This window comes from Anas platyrhynchos, chromosome 10 (genome assembly GCF_047663525.1).
Source record: "Anas platyrhynchos isolate ZD024472 breed Pekin duck chromosome 10, IASCAAS_PekinDuck_T2T, whole genome shotgun sequence".
Lineage (NCBI taxonomy): Eukaryota > Metazoa > Chordata > Aves > Anseriformes > Anatidae > Anas > Anas platyrhynchos.
Window position 1 is genome coordinate 7603702 of NC_092596.1, and position 14706 is coordinate 7618407.

Here is a 14706-nt window from a genome sequence, read left to right on the forward strand (position 1 = left end):
GTTTGGTCTGGGCTATTGCTGAAGCAGGAGGCAAATGTGAAGCTGTGATGTTTGAGGTCAGGGTGCCCCTGCCTCTGAACATGCTCACGATCTGGACCCCCTGAAACCTTTGTGCTCACAGCCTTGCCTCCTATCCTCTCTCTCTCCCTCTCTCTCCCAGAGCAGGGCTGCTTGGCTTTTTCACGTTTTTGGTTTTTGTTTTTGTTTTTTTTCATTCCCTTGTCTGCCCGATTTCCTCATGCACATGGGCTGAAGACACGGTCAGTCCGTGTGCTGGCACACACCCGCACAGGCACCTGCAGGCTAGGTGGGCAAGCAGCACAGTGCCACTCCGGGCAGGGCCGCTCGTGGCTGCAGTTGTGTGCAGGCCCCTTGTGCGTGTGCCTGGGCTTCTCCACAGGGCATCGGTCCCAGCCTCTACCAGGTCTGGGTGCCGTGGTGGGGTTACCCCACTTTTCAGGGTTATGACTGCAGTTTTGTGCTCCCTAGGGCTGCAGCATGCAGCTGCCTTACCTGTGACGTGCCAGCGGGGTTCTGGAGAGAGCCCTCTGCCTTTCCAGGCTGCGGCCCCAGGCTCCTTCTCCCTGCGGGTGCTCTCTGCCTCCAGGCCCAGGGGAACCCAGGGCAGGGACCTGCTCGTCTCCTGGGGCTTGGCCTCCTGCAGCAGGGCAGCGCAGGGCCGGGGCTCCCTCCCCTGGGAACCCCCCTGCTCTACTTGCAGGTGCTCTGAAGCATTTCTCCCGATGCTCACAGCGCATTCGCGATGTCTGTCTGAAGAATCGGGCTGTTCTTTGGGTTAGAGCCGTGCGAAGCTCGGTAACAGAAAGCATTTTAAAACCATGTTTCACAGAAGACTTGATCCAAGCTCTGTTTGGAGAACCCCCTGCCAGCACTTGCAAGGCATTTCTGTGTCTGTGCTGGACCTCCTGCTCCTCGTTAATCCTTTCCCTCCGTTCAGAGGAGGACACAAAGCAAGGGGAAGGGGGGGTTATTTCCAGAACAAGCCTATTTTTGGTTAGGTGTGAACGTCTTGGTGTCTGCTTTGCTGACAAGCTGGAGCCCCCCCAAGCAATTCGTGCTCAGCCTTTGGGAGAAGAGTGAGACCGCTCTGAGGAAAATGATTTAAAATGCCTTCAGATGCCTTTTCACTTCTTTTTATTTAATTCCATAAATATTTTCATAAGGCTCAGTGTCTTTACAACACTTTTTTAAACACTTTTTTTTGTTTGTTTTATACACACAACTTTGACACTTGTTTGACAGGGTCAAACAGTCCAATATAAACAAAATAATAAAACTGGCAAGTGCGGATCAGCTGGGTTACCAAAATCCTTTTTTTTTTTCTTTTTTTTTTTCTTTTTTTTTTCTCTTACTGTTAAAACCCCAAAAGCACTAAAATATCAGTATTTGGCTTCAAACTAGAATTTTAAAACCCTTTTTTTTTTTTTTTTTTAATTCTCTGCTACAAGTCCCTGTCATCATAGTGCCTTTAAACTCCTACAGACTCTTCTTTTCTTCTCAAGGAAAAATAAGCTTGGTGATGCCATGCAGAACTTACAATAGCTACTAAATATACATGTTCCCTGAAATGTAGCTGCAATGAAAAGATGACAGAGCATAAAGAGAACAAAACCAGAAACCCAAAGCACCACAGTGTACTATCAATAACATTGCAATGGACGGCCGGTGACCATCCAGAAACTGAAACAAATTTCAAATATATTTCTCTATGTATTATTTTCTATTTACAACTGTTAGATGCACCTAGGTTGATTCTTGTTTGATCTTTTTGGAGAGGGTGGGGAGGCGAAAGTCTTGAATTTAGATCCTCTGTTCTAGTGTCTAGGTCAAGGGGTAATGCATGTCATTTACCTAGGGAAGAGGGTATTTTTATTTTATATATATATATATAGTTTCAGCCAGAGAAATACCGTAAACATGTAAGTTTGTTACAACTCTCTTGTTTCTGCATATGGAATGGAAAGTGGGTTCCTCCTGTCTGGCATTGAAATGAAAGTCTGTATCAGATGCTCAGTCAAAATCACCCCAATCTGACAGCGTCTACGCTGCTTCCAGCACTTTCAGACACACGAGGCAGCCCAACCCTGCTCCCTAGTGGGAAAGCCACAGTAGGTAGTAAAAGTGGGACCCAGTGCTGGTTCTTCTTTGTGATAATGCTCCATCTCTTGCAGCACCTTGGCAATTTATGGAGGGGAAGAGCTTTCTTGAGTGCCATGCCTGAGAGCCAAGCCCCTCTTCCCTCTGGAACAACGCCTGCATCTGCTTTGCCTGCCACCTGGCTTCGGCAAGCGCTAGCAGCGCTAGCTTGGTTTGGCTTTCCACTTAAGAAAGAAGCTGTGAGTCCAACAAGTGGCCTTGTCAGATCAAGCGAGTCTTGATTTATGATGCAAATAATGGTGTGGCGGTGGTGTTTCTTTTTTCCTAGTGCTGAATATTTAGGAAGCATCTTCTCATAAAAATTATGGATGTCTCATTCTCACTCTCTGAGGCACAAAACAGTAAATGAACAGGCTTAACTAATGTGCTTGTTACTTTTTTTCCCTAAGCAATTAAAAGGCAAAGGAATAAGTGAAATTTCCATCATGTTGACAACAGATTATAATCTCTCTCTTTCTCTCTCTCTCTGCATCTCTCTCCAGCCATACAGAAACAGTAAAACATTTCAGTTAACTTCTGCAAATCAGTCTCATTCACTTCTCTAAATACCCATTCCGTTAAACAAACAAAATAATAATTGCTACATTTTCAATATGAAAATCTGAGCATAAAAATGCAAAGGTACAAAAGAGCATAGGAATTACTTCCGATAGAAAATTGCACTGCCTCCTGTTTGGGGTTCCCAGTGTTTCGCTGTTGCCTATCACAGAGGGGCCACTCTTCTGCTCCAAAATGCTAATCTGGTGTTGTTCAGTGAGAGTTTCTAGGTTACTAAAAGGTGCTGAGATTATTTTTGTACTTAAATAAAAAATACATTCGCTGCCTTGTAACATGCCCTGAAAGAAAACAGGCTCCACAGAAATACTGAAATCGCACTCTCTGCTTTTGCCATTTTCTTGTAGTTCTTGTGTGAAGAAAAAAAAAATGTTTATCCACACTACTGGCCTGAGGTGTTTATATGGTGTACCAAATTCAAAAGAAAATGATAAATACCATGATCTATTATTTCATCCCCCGTTTTCAAAGGAGCTTGCAGAATAGCTCTGCAACGTTTTTGAAGTTCATCTTCTGAACCTGGTTAAACAATCTCAGTTGTCATAGGGAAAAAAAAATCATCCTAGTGCACAATGATTTGTTTTACAAGCTCAAACATAAGTTTTTGCGCTTGCATACAAATGTAGTTAAGGCTGAAATTGTAGGAAATGTCTTTGAAAGTACAGCTATGAATCTCCAGAGTGAGAAAAAGAGAGAGAAAGAGACCTGGAGAATTCAGCTAATCACTCCAGAGCCCACTGACCCTGATGCACCCCTGCTGACCATCGCTGCAGTTCAGATTTAACTGAGCGGGGATTTAGATTAGGTCATACCCATGATCACAGGGCTAAACTTCTCAGGTCACATCCACATCTTTCCTGAAAGGCAGTTCTCAACTGCTCTGCAGCTTGGATGCATTAAATATCAGGTAAATACTTCCAATTACTTGGGCAATGATCCTGCTGCTGACGGGTCACTACTCATGAACACAGCTCATGTTTTGCCTGGGAGGTCAGTGCCCAAGTGGAGCCGGCGTTCTTAAACGCAAGAGTAGTGCAGGCATGGCCCTCTCTTTTGGGATCATTGCTCCTGTAAATAGCAATTAGTGGTTTGTTAATGCAGTACTGTGCAGGCGTGAGTGTGGCCACCAGGATGGGACCTTAGTTCCTGAAGAAAGAAAACTGGCCATTTGTTGGAGCCTAATAGCCAATTTTCCTCTAGCTGGAATGGAGGGCATGAAGCCGTCAGTTTTTAAGCTTTTATCTTTGCATGGAAAACAAAGATAGGAGTGGGCTTTTCAGAGAGTTGTGTCTCAGCTTAAAAAGAAAACAAATCAAAATCAAAGATAGCCCCACAGAAAACAAAAAAATAAATAAAATGCAAAAGAAAGAAAAGCCCCCAGAATTCTTTTCTCAGTCTTACGCCGAGTGTGAACAAATCACACTGAATTGAGAAAAAGATAGTGCTTTAAAAAGTGCAAGAAATTAACTGAGGAAAACCCATCTCTCACTTCCTAAATAGCTGCTACCCCTTCTGCTCGTTTTCACCTGCACACAACAAAAAGAGTTAAAGCCAGAGAAATACTGCGCAGCAGAGCATGGTGCACAAGGGAGCACATCCAGACAGGCACGAGTCAGACCAGAGGATGCAGGACAGGGACGGGGAGGGTCGATGCTCTTCGTTGAAATGGTGACTCCGGGGACAGCCAAGGAAGGGACGGAGAGGGAGGGAGCGATCTCCCAGCGATCCAAAAAACAAACAAACCCCCCATAAATAAAAATCAAACAACATACACCAATGTAGTCCATGAGAAACTTCGATGACGAATTCACACAAGCAGGAAAGCATTCTGGGATGCCAATGACAACTTGAATGAAGATGAAGAAGAAAAGAAAAAAAAACACAATGTCCGACCAATGGAATAAAATAAAATAAAATAGGTCACATGATTAGAAATCATTGGTGCTTCCTAGTATCTAGTAGCAGATTGCTTCCCAAAAACAACAAAAAAGTTTTTGGTCCTTCTGTATATATACATATATGTATATATATTATTTTTAAATATGTATGTATATATATATATATGTATATATTTAGTTGCAACAGTGCTTCTCCGAAAAAAGGTCCATCTATAAATATAATTTTACTTCATTTTATTTTTAATTTTAAACTGGTTTAAGTTAAAATTCACCATCTTTCTAGGTATTATTTTTTGAATGGTGTTAACCTGCTGAAGTTTTGCCAGAATGGTGCCTGGCTGCGTCTGGGTTCGGTGAACTCGAAGACCTGGGCCTGGGATATGCCATCTGTCACCATGTATTGTCCCTGATTTAATGGATCCTGGGGTGGTGGGTAGGCTGGAGGAACCGACTTGGAGCAGCTCACACCTGCATTGATGATTGGGGGGGAAAAAGAAACAGATCAGTCAGAGTGCAATCGGGTCAATAGTCTTTCTTCGTCATGCTCTCGCTTCTTATCGCTTTATAACCAGGGTCCCAAACAAAGGGAGACATGCTACAGACGGCGAGTCTACGGAGAAACGCAGCCGCTGCCTAACTCAGCTCAGAGGCTCCCTGCGCTGGACCGCGCGTTGAAGATTTGGAGCTGAGCCATTACTTTTGCATTGGCAGAGTTTTGCCTGCCCTGATGGAAAAGTCCCGCATGCCCTAGCGCGACGCAGCGCGATGGCTGTGCCGCAGGCGGCGCCAGCCTGGGCAGACGTCAGCAGACAGCCATAGCGCCGGTCCCGCTCTCCCATTTCACACTTGATGTTTCCGAGCTCGTTTTTCACCCTCCCAGCTACATTTACAATGGGTTTTGCCCCGGCAAAGGTGCCCCAGTGACCAGCCCCGAGCAGCGCCACCCCAAGGACCGCTCGGCACCAGCTCCCGCGCCAGAAGGGAGCAGCGCAGGTGGCTCGGGGGGAGCGCTGCCACAGGGACCTGCGTCACTAGATGAAGGACAACTTGTTGGTTTGGAAAGCTGTTCAGACTTTTCCATAGGGTTTTAAATTTATCGGGCGTGTTTCAGCCCAAAATGGCTATATGCAATGCAGTAAAGGCTTGCTTCTGCTCAATCCAAATGGGCAGCAGTGGATGGACTGGCAAGGCTACACCGCCAGGGTCTGTCGGTGGCTGGGTGCGTGGTGCCCACCTCAGTGTCACAACGCCTGTGCGGGGAAGGGGTGAGGGGACACTGCTCTCACAGGGTTCTCAAGACAGAGGGGCGCTCCAGCAAGCTGGGACCTACACAGCCACTCGGTAAAGGATGACGCACAGATCGCAGCGCGGGGTGAATGGAGGCGGAACAGAGGGAGGCGTGGTGCCACCGTAGTGCAGCCTGCAGGGAAAAGTCACAGCTACTTCTGCATCGCCTCCCCGCCACGCCACTGAGGAGGGATAACCCTCAGGATACTGCGACCAGCTGGAAACCGCAACTTCCGAAAGGGATGGGAAGGAGCAGGGCTCCGAAGTGGGGTGCTGTAAGCTCTGGCCAGCTCTGGATCCCCTCTGCTGCATGCAGAACTGCTCGTCCTTCTGCAGGATGACAGCCCCGGCCGCGAGACGGGTGGCAAGCGTCGCACGGGGCCATCGCGAGGCCGCTGCCTCCCCTGGTCTTAACCGCAGGAGCGAGGTGACTCTACCCGAGTAGCTCAGTGTCCTCGTCTGGAAAGCGGGATGGCATGACCCACCTACCTCACACGAGGGTGGTGAAGCTAAATTAATTAATGTTTGTAAAACACTTTGAGATCCTCAGATGGGAAGGTGCTAGAGAAGGCAAAATACGGTGATTAGCACCCAGGTACCACAGCAAGGTGTGTAAAAGAAATGTGACTGCATTCAGTTCCTAGCCACACACAAACACATGCTCTGGGGGACCAGCGCCGGCTGGCCCGGGCACAGGAAGGCTGCACACAGTCGGGTACTTACAGACAAAGGAAAAAGCCTCACAAAGTGCACTCATGGAGCTCGTCTGACCATTTCTATATGGTGCCACAGTGTAATCCAAAACCTCTGTGTTTTTTTTTTTAAATACGAAGCTAAGGCTCTTTAGGTGAGAAAATTCATCTTCTCTTGCTACAGGATTTACCCATCATGGATTCTTAAAGACATCAGAAGGTTCAGACCAAATGGAGATAGCATCTCAGTGATGGCTAATCAATTCCTCCTTCTTTACATCAAATACAATCCAATCATGCAGCTTTCTGTCCACTGCAGGGAGTAACCAAGGCTGTTCCTCATGGTGGACAAAAATTGCTCCATGATTCATTACTCACGAACCTTTAACCAATTCATCACAGTTAGTATTTCAAACAGTTGAAAAGAGCAATCTGGTGATGTTCTGCATTTCTATCTATGCTGGATTAGGTACTCATCAACAAGCTTTCTACTCTGCCTTTCCCAAGCTCCTCTCTCCCAGAGAAAGTGTGCAGAGAGGAGCCCAAGCCCAGAGCCCTGCTGTCCTGGGGTCAAACCCAGCCAGGGTCAGTGCTAGGAGACCCGAGACACCACGGGTACCCCTAGCTGGCGGGGCTCAGCAGTCCATTCGCCTTTGCCACGCTGTGACTTAAGCCAATGACATCCTGTAAGGGCAGAGCATGGGCCTGAGCTCACACCTGTCACACCACTTCCATCCCTTCTACCACTGTCCTGCTCCACGCTGCCTGGCTGGAGGGCGATTCAATGAGTGTGCAGTGAAACCAACTGCAGGGTCTGCTCTGGAGACCGAACTCCAGCCCCGAACCCATGCAAGAGTGCAGACATCCCCCTGGAGAACTGCAGCCATCAGTGCCTTGGCCGCTTCTCCCAGGAATTTTAGGCTCCGTGTCTAGGTTAGGATCTAGTGCAGGTCCCTTACATGGCTGGAGCTGGGAAATGCATCTTCTGTCTGGTAGGCGGGTTGGATCCCAAAGGACTGCTTCAAAGGGAGATAGTCCTGGTGCCACCAGGGTTACTACCCAATGCTCTACAACACAAAAGGGCTGTGAATCTAAGGCTGCTGCTCCGGGACAGCCAGCAGTTGTTTCTAGCTTTGGAAGACCTTAAAACCACGCTGCTTTAATGACATGGCCCAATGTCTTTTGCATCCTGTGGTTGCAGAATAGCATCTGGCCTGCCATGCTGAGCCGTGCTGAGCTCTCTGCTGTCTTTAAACCAACTTGTGGAGGGTGACCTAATGGTTTTTAATCACGACACAGAAATGCTGTGAAATCTCCTGGATCAGCAAAATGTTATGCACTTGGGAGGCTGGAGAAGTAGAGAAAGGACAGGCTGGCTGAAGTCCACTGACATTGATGGAGTTACACTGCAAAGAATGTACTCCATAGGCTGTCTTCTCCAAACAAGAAAAAGGCAGACTCCCCTGGCCAGATCACTAGCAAACCCCAGTCAGTTCTTTCCCAAGAGAAGCCTTTTTGGTCCAAACTCCTGGAACACAGCTATCCCCGCCTGGAACATGCCCATGCAAACACACACGCTGCCACTTCCCGCAGTAAAGAAGCTCAGACCCAGAGTCTTCAAAATTTTGTTGTGTGTGACCCTGCCCGAGGATGTAGGGTTTTAGTATTAGCATCTAAGTTGGATGAACTTCAAAAGCTCCCGGTTGGTTCTCCTTGAATAAACAGCCAAAGGTTTGCATATTTATCATATTTATCAAATGGCGTCCATGGCCTGACCGATCACAACTGTGCGTCTCCATGGCATGCATAATTACTGGGTGTTTGAGGGCATGCAAATAAAAACATTTGTGCTCTGGCAAGGCAGGCTGATTATTCCCTAAGAATACATTTTCTTGTGAACCTGTGATACGGCATGTTCCAAAAGCTGGAGGTGCCCCGAGAATGGCTTTGGTTTTGACATGCCGATGTTCCTGACAAGGTGCAACACAGGAATTATGTGCAGGAGGAGGGAAATTCACCTCATCTGAACATCTTCAGAACCCAAGAAGGAGCAATTCCGGGGAAAAGTATGACAGGTTGCTATTTTTCTATTCTGCTGTGAAGCGGTTTGTTCTCTCATCAGAACTCGGGGCTGTTGTGCAAAATTGTCTCTTGGGGGATTTTTTTATATGCAAAGCCATCACTCCACTGCAATTCAACAGAAAGAAATGAGCAAAGCTCTTTTCCAATGCAATTTTGGGCTGCTCGGCGAACAGAATTCAAAGCGCAAAGGGAAAGAATCGATAGATCAGTAATGATTTCCAGCCACAGCTGCTGCACTGCCTTCCCGAGGCGTAAGAAAACAGCTCTACACCAATGACCAGACTTGGAGCTCCTTCTGCTGGTTCATGCATAATTCTGCACAGTAGCAGAATATAAAGGCTGCAGCTGCACAGCAAGATCATTTGGCAGGGTGGGGGCCGTGGAAATCTGTTCGGAATAAGCAAAAAGAAAACTCCAGGGTTTATGATTTGGCTAGACAAAACTGGTAAAGAGAGATGCTGTGCTGTCAGTTGAAATTGTGCCTTTTTTTAGTGCTAGGACACGTCACTTGGAAGCTTTTGGCTTTCGCAGCTCAGAAGAAAACAATTAAAAGACAAAACACGATCTCCTTATTTTTTCCTTCTTTTTTTTCAAAGTGCCTCCTCTATTTGTGATCACACCGGGACTCCAGTAGCACCTGCAGACCCAGGAGCTCGCTGCCAACTCCCAGGACATCCACATGGACACGTGCAGACAGCCCCGCATACAGCGAGCGGGGCGGCTCCGCTAACACTGCACCTCGTGAGAGTTAATACAAAGCAGACACGGAATGCACTCCAATTTGCCTCTATAACCATGGAAACTTGCCTTACAAGATGCTTATTCCATCCTCACCCTTTAAGATTTTATCTCGTATTTTGATCAGGAGCTATTTCAGTGGCTTTTCTTCTGCCTATCCATCCAGGTAGCGTGCTGCTCGTTGCTCCCGCTCGTTGAGTGGGAGACAACAAAACGCCGGCACCTCCTTCTGTGGTGGCTGAGGGGAGGCTGCTGGAAAGGAGGCAGTGCTGCACTAAGGGGCCTTCCGTGTCCTCAACAGCAGCTTCAGGAGCCGTGTTCAAAAAATCTTACAAATTTCGTTTCCTTGTAGGTATTTTAACCCACACAATATGGGTTGCAGGGAACATACCTCAAGAACACTAATTGATGTATGGTTAATTACTGCTGCAGCAGAGACAAATTTGGTTTAAAGAAACCAGAAACAGCCATGGCTGACTGGGTACAGCCCTTTGCCCTTCTTCAGCACATTTCAACAGAGGATCTCAAAGCACTTCACCACTGCTCATTCCGTTGCTGTTATATTCAGAGTCAGCAAACTCCTCTGTGCCTGGTATTAGATCTGCTGATTGCAGACAGCTTTTACACCAAGAGCACTTAGCAGCCACGGACTTCACTGGTCTTCACTTCCATGCTCAGCTCTCCACCTCAAATTTTGTCACGCTCACTCAAGAGGAACCTAAGTGGTGCATTAGCCATGGCTCTTCACGCAGCAGGGGATTTTTATCAATGGTCTGGCAGAGGTAGATACTGCCAGGAATGGTACCTGTGAGGAGAAGATGCCTGAGCTCCCCTTTCTAAGCCTAACTTCTCTGTTTGGAGGAGAAGAAAAGGGCTCACTGATGCTCGGGGGGACCTGGCAGCCTTGAAAAGTGCAACAGAGGAAAACAGTGATCTTGTGGCCGGGCTATTCCACAGCCAAGTGCACTGTCTGCAAACACCAAGCTAACCTCACCTTCCTGAATCTACTTACCAAGCCTGTTACCGCAACCTAATGCCATCAGACTAGATGGTAAGATAACGATTCCTCATGTGATGAGCAAAAGCTAAGTGAGGCAAGGTGGAATAAATGATACAAGAGCTTTATCAATCAAAGCCAGGTGAAAACTAATTGTATTCATGTAGTCTCCCTCTCCTCCAGCATTCTCTACACTGACAGCAACGAGCACGGTGCTTGTGCCATTGATGGGCAGAGATCACTTCGTCCAGCGCTGCCCTGAAATCGCTGCAGCCTCGTTGGGGTTACAAAATGAACCAAGCAAGACTGTCCCTTGCCTGACACACCTCACTGAGCCGAAAGTACAACAGTGCTGGGCTGACAGCCTCGCTGCAGTTGGAATCTCAACCTGACATTGATGTCAACACCTTGACTCTTCAAATGAGGGCTCGGCATTGATGGAAAACCCGGGCGGGCTGTTTCACATCTCACCAACAACTCCCCTGGAGGATCTGCTCAAAGCGTGTGCCCACTGCTGAGTCACCGACACCATCCTCAGAGGTCTCCCAGCCAAGAGTTTATTCTTGATTTTGCTTAGCTTGGTGCTGGACCAGATCTCGGATGGAACTGCCGATTGTCTCGATGGTGGTGATCAGAGAGCACTGCCTGTGGACCCGCAGCACCCCGGGGGCTGGGGCAAGCTGCAGGGGGGCACCACCTAACGCTGGTGTTTGGGAGGCTTGGGGAGGGGTCTCTGTTATGGGCAGTGGGGTAAGCTCTGTGATGTCTCAGTCTGTGGGGAAATGCCACCAAGAACATGATTAGCTCCATTCTTTCACCTGTGCAGTGGGAAGCTTTGTGAAAAAAGGAAATGGCCCTGAATATGTGAAAATGCCAATGCCCCTCTGTTTCTAGCTGCTTGGTCTATGTGTTGCTCAGGCTCTTTCAGCCCCCCAGGCTATGTCTCCCCAGGTGTGAGGAGGATGGAAAACAGCCAGGGCCAAGCTCGTTAGCAACAAAGATGCAAGAAACGAGGTTCAAACATTCAGAAAAACATCAGGAGGTGCCTGCAGACTCGGTTACCTGGTAAGCCCTGTCCTTGCCAGGTGGATGAAGCCAGCACAAGTACACTAATGCGCAGTTGCCTTGTTCTGCTGTGCAGACTTGCTGGGGGAGAGCTTAAAGCGTACAAGTTTGAGATGTTAAACAAAGCTGTTGGGTGTTCGGGTCAGGGTTTTATGAGCTAGTTAGCCGTGAGCTCAAGTGATCAGAAAGGAAGAAGTTAGCAGGAAAATTCAGTGACTCAGAGGGAGTTTTACTGCAGGCCACAGCAGCTCATGCTGGCTGATGATTTAACCCCTGCTGGGGTTTGCATAGCTGGGTATTTACGGACAGATTTAATGACAGCATCCTCAGCTGAAGGCAAAGGGTGATGTATGTTTTCCTCCTTCCACTAGTCCCAGACCACCAGGCTGAAGACTTGTCTGGGCTGGGGGCCCCCACTCTGGTGAAGCTGTGGCACAGTGCAGGGGTGAATACATGGGACAGAGAGAAAGGCAAGGAGCTGGCTCAGAGCATGGGGCTGCAGAGCTCTCCTGGGGCCGGAAAACCCTCTCACCTAGCTCTAAGGCCACTTCTTTAAATTTGAGCAGACATTTAATTTTCCAAAATGGGAATATTAATGGGAAACAGAGCTTTGAAGATGGGCTCTCTTCACTGGGCAGTGGAACTGCTGATCACCCTGACAACCCTGGCTGACAGCTTCCAGGATCGTGAGCTCATATCCCTTTTGTGCCTGGGGGAAGGAGACAGCCTGTGTGCTATGGGGCCAGGTGTGGACAAAGCTGGGGAATCCAGGAACTGAATGTTTCTGAACGCTGCAAACGCTCATCACAGGAGGGAAGATCAAAAGTGGCCACCAGAAGGGACGTCCCTGATGGACAGAGGCAGTGAAGGAGCCTTCTGTTTCCAGACACTCAGAAGTGGAAAAAAGTACCCTGGATAATCCTGTGTCGGTATTAAGAACAGACCAGAGTCCTACACGTGATCCATTTTCATGGGGACTTCAGCCTTGTTTCCACTGCTGTAGTCAATCACAAATGCAATTTTGGAAGTGCAATTTGATGCTATCTTAATGTCTGACTTGCCACCGCAGGCAGCAAAGGTCCTCAGTGGTACCCGGCCTTATCTGCAGAATTGCAGACTCGATCGACCGTGGTTTAAAAAGGGTGGGGTTTTGTTGGTGGTGCTGATGGTTTGTTTTTGTTTTTTTAAATCAAGCCACATCAAATACTCTATTATTTTACTATTTCTAGGAGCCACCACGCTGAATTCTATTTCCAGTTACCACGCTGACACTGAAAGACACTGAAGGGCTGTACCTGAGAGACAAAACCTTGAACAATCAATGCAAAAAGAAAACAAAAAAAAACCTAACAGTCCCTCTCCCTATCTGTCGGTAAGGTACACAACCAACCCTACCCATTTACCTTACATCTAATGGACTTAAAAAAGGCAGAAAATTGGTTTAATGCTGTCTTAAGGCACCTGGCCTAATATTATTATGTTTTGTCCAATCTAATAAGTAGTGCAAATCGTAGTATATTGCTGAAATCTGACCTTGCACATAATTAAATCAATTTGGAAGGAGGCTTGTGTATGCATTTCTGTTTGGGCATGAGAATTAAGGGGTGGTTGCATCCAAATGGTCTGACTTGAGCCCCACAGACAACCCTCATTTGGGGACTGAAAATCTCAAAACACGGAGCTGTGCTCTTACTTAATCACCTGCAAGAAGTTTCCATTAGTTCAAAAAGTTTCAAGGTTCCTTCTCCTGCTCTTGGGTGCTCTCACTGTCTCGCCCTCGTGTGCTGCAGCGAGTGGTACTTTAAATGCTTCCCCTTAAAATGCACGCAGCTGGCTCCAGAGTAATACCTCTGGGAGGTGTGGTACAACAGGGCATGAAATGAGCTGCAGTTTATACTATTTGAAAAATGTTTTTCTGCTTCACTTCTAACAAAGTTGATCGCATTTTCCATTTCACCTCCTTCACGGCTTTTCTCTCTTCCTTAAGTATTCTGTGACAGGGAAATTACCATGGGTTCCCATTTAAGAGGTGGAGGGAATGACTGAGATAATCTAGAAACAAGTAATAGGCATCCGCTGACATGGGAGCAGAGCTCTCACCACTCAGGTCGTGCTGCTGAGCTGTCGAGCCCTGCAGCAGCCACTGAGATCTGTCCGGCGAAGATCTCAGTGCCTTTAACTTTACCTGAATAAATACTTCAGCTGAATGCAGTGGAAATTTCCCTATTCCTAACCAGTTTCACTGCTTTCCAGGTATAACTGATGCTCCAGAAACAACTTAACACCCCTTCCGATGCTTCTGTCCTGCTGTGGGAGGCTGGGTGGGGGGGACAAAGGCAGTCCCGCTGCCCACAACTGCCCCGTGTGCGCACACCGGTCTGCCTGCTGCCAGCCCCGAGAGCAGCACGTCGGCCACAGCAACACAGCCCAAGCACCTTCCAGGGTCTTTGGCAAAAAAAAAAAAAAAAAAAAAAGAAAAAAGTTGTTGGCAATTGATGTTAAATGCACATGGAAAGATTCAAAACATCAGTCACTATAAGCCACCTCTCTGGGATGTCCTCCTCCTATCTTTCTCTTCTGAGCAATTCCGCGAGCTCTCTGCTCTGTCTGTCTTGTGCTTCTCCTTGGATCCTGGGTAAAAGCACAAGGCAAACCAGGGTAAGAAACCCAAGAGTTTTCAGCAAAACATTCAGTGCAGCTACGTAATCTAATTAATCTAAGGCAGGGCTATGACTACCGTGACGTAGGACAAAAGAAACAGAGCCACTAATTTAATGGCCTTATTTGTTGTTATTTGAGATTTCGTATCTTAAGTAAAAGAACCAGACTTTGCTTAACTTGATGCTAGGGGCCTGACTGAATTTCTATCCATCTTGAGGACTTCATCTCATAAAAAGAACTCCCAGTGTCATAGCATATGCTCGTTCTGCATAAAAGAAATGCTGACTGGTGTTTTATGAGCTAATTAATTTTATCAGAAAAGCCTACGCTGATAACCCCCCCTCCCCTTTTTCATCTCTGAGAGAAAGAGAGAGAAAGAGAGGAAACGAGAGCAATTGCTGAATAAGAAATGAGTACAGTGCAGTTACGCTCATTATGTTTGTCAGGATGCAAGGACGGGGATTTAATTAGGAGTACTGGTAGGCATGCTCAGGCACCTTTGAACCGTGTCACTTAATGACTAAAGAGTAAAATTATTAATTAATAATTAATT

At 47.2% G+C, this 14706-nt stretch overlaps 1 protein-coding gene across 21 annotated transcripts in view; it reads right to left on the bottom strand.

Annotated features, from left to right (window-relative positions):
• Positions 1–1138: 1138 nt before the first annotated feature.
• The window catches only part of ARHGEF9 (Cdc42 guanine nucleotide exchange factor 9), a 171567-nt gene continuing 157999 nt past the window's right edge, over positions 1139–14706 (bottom strand). For 16 of the 21 annotated variants that reach the window (XM_072042805.1, XM_072042807.1, XM_072042798.1 and 13 more), the window contains 3 exons: positions 14037–14123; positions 4940–5099; positions 1139–4579 (listed from right to left, as the gene is read on the bottom strand). In XM_072042805.1, the coding sequence (XP_071898906.1) occupies positions 4279–4579; positions 4940–5099; positions 14037–14123 (548 nt within the window). In that variant the 3' untranslated portion in view covers positions 1139–4278. Of the gene's footprint in view, positions 4580–4850; positions 5100–14036; positions 14124–14706 lie in introns of those variants that run through there. The other 5 variants (XM_005022627.6, XM_072042806.1, XM_038184069.2 and 2 more) reach the window with 5 other exon arrangements.